Raw genomic sequence first — 14346 nt, 5'->3', positions numbered from 1 at the left:
CACGAAACCTGAATGGAAAAGTAAGAATAAAAATGATGCAGCTGATGTTTAGTCACTGTTTTGGTTTGATAAAGCTGCCAGAATGCAATGCACCAGAAATGGATTGGCTTTTACAAAGGGGATTTATTAGGTTAAAAATATACAGTTTTAAGTCCATGAAAATGTCCAAATTAAACCATCCAGGGAAAGATATGTTGACTTTGAAGAAAAGCCATCCACATCTGGAACACATCTGTTAGCTGGGAAGGCACATGACTGGCGTCTTCTGGTCCTAGCTCCTAGATCATTGCTTTTGGCTTCTGGTTCCAGTGGCTTTTTCTCTAAACATCTGTGAGTCCTCATTTAACTTATACAGGGCAAACTCTGGATTTCATCTCTTGGCTTAGCATCTCCAAACATCTGTGTCACTTGGTGTCATCTCTCTGCCCTCTGTGCTGGCTTTGAGTTCTATGTTTTCTTTTATTCTCTTCACACAGGGCTCCAGTAAAAGGATTAAGAGCCCCCCTTAAATAGGCGGGGTCACACCTCCATGGTAACAGCCTGATCGGAAGGTCCTACCCACAGTTGGGTGGGCCACATCTTTCTCCATGGAAACAACCTTATCAAAAGATCCCACCCATAAGTTTGTACCCAGAAGATTGGATTAAAAGAGCATGGCTTTTCTGGGGTACATAACAGTTTCAAACCAATGTAATCAGTGACTAAGTATGATTTGAATCCTATAGAAGAATTAAGATAGTAGGGAAAAAACTGACTATTTGAAAAAAGCTTTATTATTTTAAAATAATTTATATGAAAAAATTTTTTGGGGTTTGAATGCCTAAACCCATTTTCATTTTCATGATAGTTTCAAGACTATATTTCTTAATGGTAAAAAAAAAAAAAAAAAAGTTGTTGCGTGTAAAGAATGAATGCTCTTGAAGTACAGTACCCACAAATCAATAATTTATATTGTTACAGGTGGTACATCTGAGGTAAAGGTTTTTGTACCAAATGTATTATAAAATAGATGAGGATCATGGTTATTTCCATGAAGGGAGGGAAGAGAATGGGATCTAGGAGGAGGGATATAAAAGAGACTTTTAGACTGTTTTTGTAAAGAGGAGGAAATAGAGTGCTAGTATTTGTTCAACCTGAGTGATAGGTGGATGGACTTCTGTTTTATTATCCACTAGATTTGTCAGATGTTTGAAATATTCCATAATAGTTATAATAATACTTTTTCTTGACCACTCCATAAGTGATCATAACACAGCTGGGACTGAGAAACACTGACCTAAATAAATAAGACTAAGGGACTTGAAATGAGGAAACAAGAAAAGCATGGTGAAATAAAGAGATTAAGAGAAAGCATTGTTACTGGAGCCATGGCAGGAAAGTTTCAAGGAGAAATATATATACACACACATAAATATATGCCTTTAGATAGGTAATTTAAGTCACAGCCAGAATACCTCATACAATTGCAGTATCTTTTCTTTTACCAGCCTGAATTTTACCAACTCTAACTTTGGGACCAGTAAAGCAAAAGAAATAGAAAAAGTGTCTGTTTGAAATACTATTATCAGTAGATGCATAGACAGCATGTCAGAATATATAGGGACAATATCTATCCCAAGTCTTTTTTAAAACTAAAAATTCTCTGTGTATGACATTATGTGAAAAAGGTTAGAATGCAAGCAATGTAAGAGAAATTAATTTCATTAGAGTAGGTGAAGCTAAGGCCAGATTGCAGGAGTTTGAAGGACAGATAATAGAGGCCATAAAAGAAACTACTCTTTCATCGAGTTTAATAATGAAGGGATATTGGAGAAAAGGGTAATTCCCTGAGGAGGCAGCATAGTCCAAGGATATTTTTGTAGGATGGGGAAGATTAAACTAATAAGGAAAAGCCAAAGGAGATAGAGAAGAGGAGAAGAGTTTATTTTGGCATAACATCCTAATACGGTACAGAGGATAAGGAATACAGGTAGAGATTTAAACATTCAGTAAGATGGTTATGTTGATTCAGAAAGAAGTTAAGGATTCGTGAGCATTTTCTTGATATAAAAATTTGTGTCTAGGATGGAGCTTGAGGTAGAAAAGTAGATTCTAAGAACTATTTAAAGGAGCTGATTGGAAAAAGTTATGTTTGCTATGAGCAATATTAAGGATTCACACATACTCAGTTGTTCGACAGTTAGCATGCCTAAATCACACCAAGTTGGAAAGCAAAAGATTCATGAGTTTTTTTTTAAAGTTATTATTTGTTTGTACCTGTCAGCCCAGGAATAGAAGCTTAGAATGCAAAAATGTTTTGAATACATCAAAAGAACAAGGTAATGAAGAAACTGAGTTACCTGAATATAATGTTAACTAACCATGGAGTTCAGGAAGAAATGAAGACAGGAAGGAGCTAATAGATTATTAGCATTGGTGATAGTTCGGGGTCTAAAGGAATCATTAATATAGGAGAGCATTATTTAGTAGGAGGGATGGCTTAGGAGAGAGAGAAGTCTAGGGCAATGCAATAAGAGGGAAAATTCTGATTTTAAAATTTATGAAGCTAGATCTGTTCTGGGAAGATGGTGGAATAGGATAGGTCGAGTTCACCCCTGCTCTAAGAAATAGCTAGAGAAATGACAGAAAAATGAATGGGAGAGTGATTCCAGGGTGTAAGTGACCTGGGAGGATCTTCTACACCACATAGGGAGGCCGTGGTTGAAAAAGCGGAAGAACTGAGACACAGAAACCAGACACTGTCCAGCTAGTGCAGTCAGCCTAGCGCACCCTTTTCCACATGGAGGCCCGGAACCCTCAAGAGTGCACAGGGAGATGGGGACAAGAAAGTAAGCCAAGCCACATTTCTTGGAAGCTCTGCCTTCAAGTGTGCCACCTCTGCCCCACAACCCACAACTCCTTGTGCATCCCACACACCTGAGCTCCGTCACCTGCCACCCCACCACGCATCCCTGCCTGATGCATGCATACAGACCTGTCCCAGACTGACCCACCTCTCCCCTGCAAGCTCACATTCTCGACCCTACCCCTCCAGAGACCCATACATCTACGTCCAGCCCCTCGACCCCCACCTTCCCCTCCTTGCCCCATGCAGGTGGTCACCTGCACATCTGGTCTGCAGGCGCTCCCCTTCATACCCAGGCCATACCTGCAACTAGCCCATACAGTCAGACAACCATGTCCTGCACCTCCTGAGCATTGCACACATGCACATAAGCACCCAGTCCCTCAAACCCTTGCACATACATAAGGGGGAAATACTATTGCATGCTATGTGCTATGTCTAACAGGAAAACATCAACAGTACCGCAGCAGTACCAGGGGTACATAGTGAGGGGAGGGACAAGAGTTAGGGGAAGGTTTGGATTTTCTATTAGGTTAGAGTGTGTTTATTGATTATCTTTCTCTTGGGAACAATGAAATATTCTAAAATTGAAAGTGTTGCTGGACTGTTGACCTTGGACGTTATACATAAGGCCTAGTAGATGGAGGTGGCTGAAAGATGCACTGACTGAGAAGCAGTTTGGCAAACAATGGTGTATTACGTATGATTGAACATTGTGCTACTACAAAAAGGAATGAAGTTGTGAGGCATGCGACCATGTGAATGAGCCTGTGAAAACATTTGGTGAGGCAAAATAAGCCAGAAACAAAAGAGCAAATATTGCATGATCTCATTTAGAAAACACTTATCAGAAAACTGGAGCCTAGATTGTAAGCTCTTATAGCAATTGCATTTAGCCTGAAATGGTAACTGTCATTTCGGGATTTTGAGAGAATGTTGATAGGTGGATGGATGGATGGATGGATGGATGGATGGATGGATGGATGGATGGATGGATGGATGGATGGATGGATGGATGGATGGATGGATGATAGATGATAGATGATAGATGATAGATGATAGATGATAGATGATAGATGATAGATAGATAGATAAACATAACCTGATATTTACAGATAAGAACAAAGCCAACAGAGTCGGGAATACCGTAATTCAGAATACAGGGGTAAGGGAAAGTGTCTGTATTTTAGAACTCTTTCTACTCTTTGAGACCAAAGGAAGAAAGGTTTATTTTGTCCAGTACCTGAATTTTCTGTAGCACATAATCTAGCTCAGCTTGTCCGGATAGATCATTTAAACGATCCAAACACAGGGAGCCCAGAATCAGAATGAGAGCCTTTAAACTTTTATAGCTTAATATAGTGCCTGGTTATATCCCAGAGTATATTAAGCAGATAATCAAAAAGTATTGGCAAAGTCCCTTGAGAGATGGGAGAAAGAATATGGTACTATTAAACCTTACCATCAGGGATTCCCCTGATACTGAGTCAAACATTAGGGGCACTGAAACCAATAGGCCAAGCCCTTGATCCTTTGGCTTGCTCTTGTGAAACTTATGTATGTAGTAGAGAAGCTTAGCCTAACTATAGATATGCATAAGAGTCACCTCCAGAGGACCTCTTTTATTGCTCAGATGTGGTCTCTCTCACTCTCTAAGCCTAACTCTGCAAGTGAAACCTTACCCTACCCCTATGTGGGACATAACATCAAGGATGAAAGTCTCCATGGCAGTGTAGGAGATGACTCCCAGGAATGAGCCTGGCCCTGGCACCATGGTTTCGACAATGCCATCCTAACCAAAAGAGGAAAAGGACCATGAAAAATAAGATTTCAGTGGCTGAGAGAGTTCAGGTAGTCAAGAGGCTACTCTGAAGGTCACTCTTACTCAAGCTTCAGTTAGACATTACTATCTATCATAGCTTGCCAAACCCCAACCAAAATCATTCCTGCAAATCCTAAACAACACCTAGGGAATTATATAAGATTCTACAAAGGTCCCATGCACTAGAGTAACTTTCCAGAATCTACAACCTCTAGATGGGTCCCTGGACCAGATAAATCCTGAAATGCAGCCTTTCCAGAACATCAACCCATTCCATCCCCCTGTCCCATATTATCAACAGCTACTTCCAACATGAAAATGTTAGACTGGGCATAGTCCAAATACCCCTAAGGAGTAGAGAAAAGATAAAAAGTGATAGTGGAGTTATACAGAGAAGGTGGGGTTTATACAGTATGGTTTCTGAATCATTATATGATATTTCTTTTAGTCTCCAGTACCTTAGAACAGCTAGAAGTAAAAACCTAAACTTGTGGCATTGTAATCCATACCAAACTCTGAAATCTGTTCTACAACTAATTATTGCAATGTACTTTGAAATTTCTTGCATTTTTGTATATATGTTATTTTTCACAAAAAAAGCAAAATATAGAGGAGTAGTATGATAGAGAAGATAGGATTTAACGAATGAGTATGACTGCTGAGTCATTATATTGATATTTCTTATAGTCTCCAGTGTCTTGGAACAGCTAGAAGAAGAAATGAAAAATCGTGGAACTGTAACCCATACCAAACTTTAAAATCTGCTCTATAACTACTTGTTAAAATGTACTTGGAAATGTATTGCTTTTTTGTATATATATTTTATTTCACAATTAAAAAACATTTTAAAAGAATTAATGAAGCTAGCAGTTCTAAAATGATGCCAGAGTTTTAAGTATGGCTTCTGGGTTGCATTGCTAAAGTAGAAGAGATATGAAAAGAGATCAAGGGTTTGAATGGGTCATCTTTTTTTACTTATTTTCTTCCTCTTATTCCTTTTATGCATCTGCTTTTGTCTCTCTTTCCTTCAATCTTTAGGTCTACTAACAATATCTATAGATTAGAATTCAAATGTTAAATATAAAGTGCAGCCTACCTACAGGACAATAATGTTTGACTTTGTACTGGGGCCTTTATTCTGTTCTTCGCTGGATATAACCTCTTTTTGATTACTCTCAAAGTGAACGGTGTTATATAGTAAATTACATATAATAAAATACAAATATAAACATAATCCAGGTAGTTTTGATTATCTTAATTTACATTTTTCTTTATCTTTTCAAACCTAGGTTGTAGGTAGTATGGATGCCCACCCAAGCAGATACTGTGCCACAGTAAGAGTTCAGAGACCCCGACAGGAGATCATCCAAGACTTGGCCTCCATGGTCCGGGAACTTCTCATTCAGTTTTATAAGTCAACTCGGTTCAAACCTACTCGTATTATCTTTTATCGGGATGGTGTTTCAGAAGGACAGTTTAGACAGGTTGGTTCCATGGGATCTCATCATACTACAATTAAATCAGCTACTTTGTTTATAAATATGATATCTGTTTCTGAAGTTAAAAACCTTAGGTTGAGGGTTCGTTTCCTGGTGCCTGCCTATGCAAAAAAAAAAAAAAACCCAACACCCTAAGTTGAGCCATGCTGACCAAAAGGGTGGGGAAAGTGTAACAAATAAGGTATCAGTGTCTGAGCAAGTTCAAATAGAGTTGAGAGGCTACTCTGGAGGTCAGTTGTACACAAGCTTCAGTTAGACATTGCTACCTACCATAATTTGCCAAACACCAAAACTATTCCAGCCAATCCCAAAGAACAGCTTGAGCATTATATAAGATTCTACAAAGGTTCCATGCACTAGGGTAACTTTCCAGAAACCTACAACCTCCACATGGATCCCTGGACCAGATAAGTCCTGAAATGCAAAGGGGCCAGCCTCTCCAGAGCATCAACTAGTTCCATCCCCATATCCCATATTATCAAGAGCCCCTTCCAATATGAGAAAGTTAGAATGGGCATAGCCCAATTACCCTAAGAAATGGGATAGAAGGATCAAGGGTGATGGTGGAGTTATACAGAGAGAGTAGGGTTTAATAAATGGGTATGATTGCTGAATCAATATATTGGTATTTCTTTTAGTCTTCAATATCTTAGAGTAGCTAGACATAAAAACCTAAAATTGTAACCTGTACCAAACTCTAAAAATTGGTTCTACAACTAATTGTTGTGATATACTTTGAAATTTATTGCTTTTTTGTATGTATGTTATTTTTCACAAAAAAGAAAAAAAAATTTATTCTAGCCTCCAGCTAGAGGGAAAAAGTCTGTAATAGTGGGATGGTAACCCATAACAAACTCTGAAATCTGTTCTTTGAAGCATACTTTGAAAATCATTGCTTCTTCTTTCTTTTATTTGCGTGTGTATATATATATATAGAACAATAAAAAAACCTCTAAAAAAAAAAAAAACTTGTTGAGATTTCCTGAAGTCAAAGTTTGATGCTTCATTAGATGTCCTTTTTCAAATGTTCCCTAGAGATAGGAATGTAGAAGCTTTAATTGCTAAGACTATTCTGTGATAATAGTTACAATGGAATATAGACATTATTTGGCTATGAAATAATGAAATTGAGAAGTTCTAAGACTAAATCATTATCTTACTTTGAAGTGCATAAAAGAATATATTTTACTATATAGCTGACTATATCAAATCTTTCTATTTCATCTCCTCTAGGTATTATATTATGAACTACTAGCTATCCGTGAAGCCTGTATCAGTTTGGAGAAAGACTATCAACCTGGAATAACTTACATCGTAGTTCAGAAGAGGCATCATACTCGATTATTTTGTGCTGACAGAACAGAAAGGGTAATTTCACATCTGTTGCATTACTGTTATAAACCTACCTTATCAAACATGGTTCACAGAGCTCTTGACACGTGCCTACATCAGGGTTGCCAATATATAGCGGCAGATATTGGCAAAGCAGATTTTGAGTATAGAAGCTTCAAGATAAGTTACTTTTAACTTTCTAGAATTTCTAATAACACTCCAAAGTTTAAAATCCCATTCTGCTTTTTGTTATCATGCAGAAATCCTTACAGTTTTAAAATTGTTCTTTGTATTCATATTTTCCAATATGTTCGAAAGAAAAAAAATGAAGTCTATTTTTAAAATATCTTGCAAAACTTAATTGCTGTAAAATCTGGGAACTTTCTAGAGGGGTTAGGATAAATTCATGTAGTCTACCTTTTAAACAATACTTCCTTTTAAATTCACAGAATTAGGTTTGCATTTTATAATATAAATATGTATTTTATAATTTGCAAGGAAAGGGAGGTATAAATACCTAAGGAAATAGATCTTACCTGTGTACAGTATAAGCAATTAGCAATCGTGCTATCATTTCTATTGCCCTGCCTAACTGCCCCCACCTTGCAAATCTTGGAGCAGAGAAACCTAAGGGAAGCAAGTGTTAGTGTCACTTTGGGAAAATAATTCAATAGAAAGAACTAAGAAAGAGAAATACCTCTCTTTGGCCAACTAACTTAAAATCTTAGTGCTTGTTTCTTTTGTGGCATGGTATGGATAGTATTAATGCCTACTTTATTTGGGTTGATGAGAAGAGTAAATAAATTAAAATATATAATACACTTAGAAAATTGTTTGGCATAAACTAAGTACTAATAAAGATTAACTAGTTGTAGGAGTAGTGGTAATAGTGGCGATGGTGGTAATACTGAAATAATAGCAGACAATGTTCTATTTTTCATAAATTTAATTTATTTAATCCTCATAACATTATGAGATAGTTATTATTATCCCCATTTTATACGTGAGAAAACTGTGTCACATGGAGATTAAATAATTTGCCTGGAGTTACAAAGCTAATAATTGGTAGAGTTAGGATTAAAATCCAGGCAATCTACTTCCAGAGTGCTTTGAACCACTATGCTGTGTACCACCTGTCTAATTGCAGTAGTTACAGTTCTATTATGGCCTCCAGGTTGTTAAAGGCTTTTGACCCCGAATTGCTAAGTATGTTTCTGTACCTCGAAAACCAAATGTTTCTTTAAAAGTAGGATTACGCAAGTGTAAATTAGATTTAATATTATTAATATCTGACATTAATCATGCCAGTCTTCATTTGTATGATTTTCTTTCACCTTTGATAATACTACTAGATAATACTGCTAATAGTAGATGGAGAGAAGTTATAGAACAGGAAATGGAGGCAAAGAAAGATAACATGCCTTAACTCATACTAGCAGGTGCTGTGATATAAACCTAGGTATTTACTGCCCCTCTAAACAGAATACAACTTTTTGTGGGTATTAATTAGATGATTTATGTGTTACTATTTAAGTTTTGGGGTTTTATTTTTAAAGATAGACATAATTATGAGTAGATTATGAGCTGTTAACCTTTATTTTTGCTTGGTAAAGTCTAGCTGGTTGATCCACACAGCTGTAACTTAAGCTACTCCCTGATGGTAATCTCTTACAAAATTTTGTCTTTATTTGCATAAAATTATACAAAAATTATGTCTGAGTCACTGAAATAGTTTTTTATTTACTGGCCTTACAAGCCTATGATTTATAGTTAATAATGTTAAATGTCGTGGGGGATACGGAAGAGATGGGTATATATGTATATGCATTTTAAAGTGTCTCATTGGGAAAAGAAAAAAGAAAGTCTCTCCTTAGGAGCTTTTCATTATCAGGAATTGTGAATCATTTTAGTCACATCATATCCACTCAGGGAAAATCACGATACCTATTCTCTTATAAGATATTGAAACCTATAGCATGAAATTAAAGGAGTAGGGCCTTTACAGTTATTTCAGTGTATGACTTCCAGATGTGCCCTTTATTGTGAGCTGTTGGGCAAATTATTTTGTATTTCTGAGCCTGGGTTTCCCCAAACAATGGGAATAATACCTAACTTGCAGGATTATTGTGATTAGAAGTAGTAAATGCCCAACAAATAGAGACTATTGATATTGTTGTCAGCATTCTTTCTCTCTAAAAATATAATATTATAGTGTTCTCCAGGGAGATACACATTTTCATAAGTAAACACATTTAACAATACCTGCTCTGCACTGGTACCATAAATTTGGAACACTTAAAGTAACCTGAAAAACTATTTACTGTCTTCCTCCTATATTGGGAGCAACCCCCAGCTAGGCAGTAGTAGAGACTAAATAACTCCTCATTGTTTATCAGTTCTGGCTTTCAACAACATGTAAGAATAGGAAGGATAGGAATTTGTATCCAGCAGGTAGAACTAGTATAAGATCTGTTCTTAATGCCTGCTAAAGTAACATTTCCAGCTGAAAGTAGTGAAACATAGGATCAGCCTATATGTTTATACATTTTTAAAAAAAGCTTTCAGATACATTCTTTACCTTTTTCTTGTTTGTTTAAACTTTGACCAAACAAATCTAGGTAGGAAGAAGTGGCAATATCCCGGCTGGAACAACAGTTGATACAGACATTACACACCCATATGAGTTTGATTTTTACCTCTGTAGCCATGCTGGAATACAGGTAAGCCTGCACTTTGAATGAAATGTTTTAATTAAAAAACCTCAATTCTTACGTCTACTTTTAAATTCTTAGAAAAAGGAAAAAGAAATACTCTTCTTTGCATTCCAAATTGTTCTCACATGAAATTAGATGAAACTTTTATTAACTAAATTTCTTTCCTTCCCTTACTATGAGAGGTATTTATTTTCATAGAATGAAAATATGAGAAAATACATAATTTAAAAGAATGACTCTCAGTCTGATTAGGACTAAGGTTAATCAGGCTAAAGGATAAAGAATGATATTGACTGTGTTTTAAAACTTCATCTTCCATATGAGACCAAAGGAAAAGATGTTCATTTGGTGCAGAATTTATATGTTTTGTAGCACACTAATTTTACTTCTGTGGTCAGTTTATTCGAATACCATAATTACATGGAAATTTGAATAGAAAGTGAGATCTTGTTGGTTCATACCGATAAGTGTGATGCCTTGATATATCACAGAGTAATCTGGGCAGAGAATAACAAAGTATTTGCAAAGCCCCCTTGAGGGACTGGGGAAAAATGTGGGAACATTGAATTTCCCCACCTGGGAAATTCCTGATACTCTCACAAGCATTAATGACTGCCAATTTGAGAGATTGAGCCCTCGATCTTGGGGCTTGCCCTTAGGAAACTTACTTATAATTATACCTAAGAGTCACCCGATGAAACCTCTTTTGTTGCTCAGATATGGCCTCTCTCTAAGCCAACTCAGCAGGTGAACTCATGGCCCTCCCCTCCACCCACATGGGACATGACTCCAGGGGTGTAAATCTCCCTGGCAACGTGGGACATGACTCCCAGGGATGAGCCTGGACCTGGCATCATAGGATTGAAAAATCCTTCTTGACTAAAAGGGGAAAGAGAAATGAAATAAAGTTTCAATGGCTGAGATATTTCAAATAGTCAAGTGGTCATTCTGAAGGTCATTTTTATGCATTACATATATAACCCTTTTTAGTTTTTAGTGGATTAGAACAATTAGAAGGAAATATCTGACACTGCTGAATTGTATTCCAGTAGCCTTGATTCTTGAAGACGATTGTGTAACTATATAACTTTTACAGTGTGACTCTGTGTGACTGTGAAAATCTTGAGGCTGACATTCCCTTTATCCGATGTATGGGCAGATGAGAAAACAATAAGTACAAAAAATAAATAATAGGGGAGGGTAAGGGGTATGGGATGTTTTAGGTGTTCTTTTTCATTTTTATTTTTATTCTTATATGTATTGCCATTGAGTGTACACTTTGGATGATTATATGGTATGTGACTATATCTCAATAAAATTGCATTTAAATAAAATAATGAATCTCTCTAAAGTGATTCCTTAATTTGATCTACAACTTCAAAAAAGTTGAAAGTACCTTTAAATTATTGTTCTTTTGACATATCTCTTTTTTAATGATAATAGGTCATAGAAAACTTTGACATACTGGCAGATATTGAACATATGAAAGAGCTCAACTATACAGTTACAGACATTTCAGTGGTGCTGGTGTTAAATAATTTTCAGTCTTTTCAGAAAATCTTTTTTATTAATTTGTTAGCTATACTAAGTAGAATATATAGTTTAATTCAGTCCTTCTCAAACATTTTAACAGCAGAGAGTGAACCTACATTCCCAGAACATCCGAGGGGATATAGCCCAAAACTATTTCAGGTTCTTGACAAAACAAAAGTTAATGTTACCTCTAGATATTGAACCTATATTACTGCTTACTAGTGCTGTGGCTTTTAATAAATATCAGCACAGATGGAATAAATGATTCTTTGTTAAAATAAATTATGTAAATGCTGATTAAACAAGTTTTTTACTCTAGAAATTTTGGGGACCATTGATATGCTAATGGTCTTAATCTTAATCTTCAAGACAGGAATATTTCTCCACTGTATTTAATCAGGAACTTTAATGACCAATTTTCCTTTGGGCAACTGTGATGCTTTGGAGAAAAGATCATGTTCTTTTAATCCATTCCTTGGGCGTAGACCTATTGTGGGTGGGACCTTTTAATTAGGTTATTTCAGTTGATGCATGCCCCAAATGGGTCTTAATCCTCTTATTGGAGTCCTTTATAAGACGATAAAATGCACAGAGAAGCTCAGAAAAGAAAGCCTGAGAGAAGCTCAAAGAAGAAAGCCTAAGAGAAGCTGAGTTCTGGACACAGAAGCTCAGAAAGAAAGCACACAGAGCAGCCAAAAGCTGAAAACAATGAAACCTGGGAGAAGGACTAGTAGTCACCACCATATGCCTTCCCATATGACAGGAGCTGCGGGTGCTGGCAGTCTGCCTTCAGAATCCAGGTATCATCTTGATGATGCCTTGATTTGGACATTTTGCTTGGCCTCAGAACTATAAACTTGTAAGTTAATAAATCCCCATTGTAAAAGTCAGCCTGTTGCTGGCTTACTGCATTTCGTCAGCTTTAGCAAACTAAAACATACACCAACTCTCTGCTCTAGTAGACAAATAACCAAGAATACTTAGCAGGGACTAAAGATTGTGTTGATTACACTTTTTCCCATCTTATTAGAATCTTCACACTTCTCTCAGATAAAAAGAAAGGGTCTTCTTTTTTACCAGCTAAAATTAAAACCTAATCATTTCTAACCAGTGTAAGAGTTTATTTTTTTCTAATCACTGCTTTTAACTTTATCAGTGAATAACAGGTTCTTTAATGACATTTTGACCAAATTCCATAGTTTCTTGACACTTTTAGAATTTATTTATTAATACAACTCAGTTCCATTTTCCCCCACCCCTTGTTTTATTTTGAGGTAAAATTCCTATTCGTTTTTTAAAACAGCTTTATTGAGATATAATTCATATACCATACAATTCACCCATTTAAAATGTACAGTTCATTAGTTTTTAGTTTATTTACAGATATGTGCAGCCATCACCACAGTCAATTTTCGAACATTTTCATTACCTCAAAAGGAAACTCAGTTGATTTCCACTCCTTGCATTATTGGGGCTTCACGGTCCCAAACCAGGCCAGGGAGACTGCAGGGAAGGATTCTCTGAGCCTACAAGGGGGCTGAGGGGGCAGACAGGGAGGATGCACCTCCTGTGACATGACAATGTTCAGAGCTTCCCAGCTTCTTTATGCAGATCTTATCCTTCCTATCCGTCAGAAACCCTCAGTACTTGTGTCTGATGCTCCTTTTATCCAGAGTATGGACAGATGAGTAAAAATAGAAGGATAAAAAATAAATAATGGGGGCGGTAAAGGGTAAAAGATTGATAGATTGATATACTGGTAGTCAATGAGGGGGAAGGGTAAAGGGTATGGAATGTATGTTTTTTTTCTGTTTTCTTTTTATTTCTTTTTCTGGAGTGATGGAAATGTTCTAAAAATGATTGCTGTGCCGGTTTAACTCTGTTGTGTACCTCCAGAAAAGCCATGTCCTTTAATCTTTATTCAGTATTTCTGGGTGGAATCTTTTTTATTGTTTCCATGGAGGTGTGATGCACCCAATTGTGGATGGTAACTTTTGATTAGATGGTTTCCATGGAGATGTGTCTCCATCCATTCAAGGTGGAGTTGCTTACTGAGACCTTTAAGTGGAAACCATTTTGGAAAAAGCTAGAGAGCCACCAGAATCAACAGAGCCCATGCAGCCAGAGATCTTTGGAGCAGAAGGAAAAAGCCCCTGGGGGAGCTTCATGAAACAAGAAGCCAGGAGAGAAAACTAGCAGACGTTGTTACCATGTGCCCTCCCAGCTGAGAGAGAAACCCCGAACTTCATGGGTCTTTCTTGAGTGAAGGTAACCTCTTGTTAGTGCCTTAATTTCGATAGTTTTATGGCCTTAGAACTGTAAACTTGCAGCGTAATACATTCCCCTTTTAAAACAGCCACACCATTTCTGTTATATTGCATTCTGGCAGCTTACAAACTAGAACAATCATGGGATACACAACTATGTGAAGATAATGTGGCCCGTTGATTGTACACCATGTATGGACTATATTTGTGTGAAGATGTCCCAATAAAAATATTAAAAAAAAAAAAAAAAAAACCCTGAGGATCCTGAGGGTTCAGCCTGAATTCTGGGATACTGCTTTGACCACCAACAGTAACATCTAGATTCTGGGTCACT

The 14346-nt window shown here is 36.8% G+C and overlaps 1 protein-coding gene across 8 annotated transcripts in view; it reads left to right on the top strand.

Annotated features, from left to right (window-relative positions):
• Nucleotides 1-14346, top strand: part of AGO3 (argonaute RISC catalytic component 3) — a 228780-nt gene that overhangs the window by 186484 nt on the left and 27950 nt on the right. For all 8 annotated transcript variants that reach the window (XM_077150311.1, XM_077150312.1, XM_077150306.1 and 5 more), the window contains 3 exons: nucleotides 5957-6151; nucleotides 7400-7534; nucleotides 10117-10218. In XM_077150311.1, the coding sequence (XP_077006426.1) occupies nucleotides 5957-6151; nucleotides 7400-7534; nucleotides 10117-10218 (432 nt within the window). The remainder of the gene's footprint in view (nucleotides 1-5956; nucleotides 6152-7399; nucleotides 7535-10116; nucleotides 10219-14346) is intronic.

Source organism: Tamandua tetradactyla, chromosome 2 (genome assembly GCF_023851605.1).
Source record: "Tamandua tetradactyla isolate mTamTet1 chromosome 2, mTamTet1.pri, whole genome shotgun sequence".
Taxonomy (NCBI): Eukaryota; Metazoa; Chordata; class Mammalia; order Pilosa; family Myrmecophagidae; genus Tamandua; species Tamandua tetradactyla.
The sequence above is the reverse complement of the archived record's forward strand: the minus strand, read 5'-3'. Positions and strand labels throughout refer to the sequence as shown.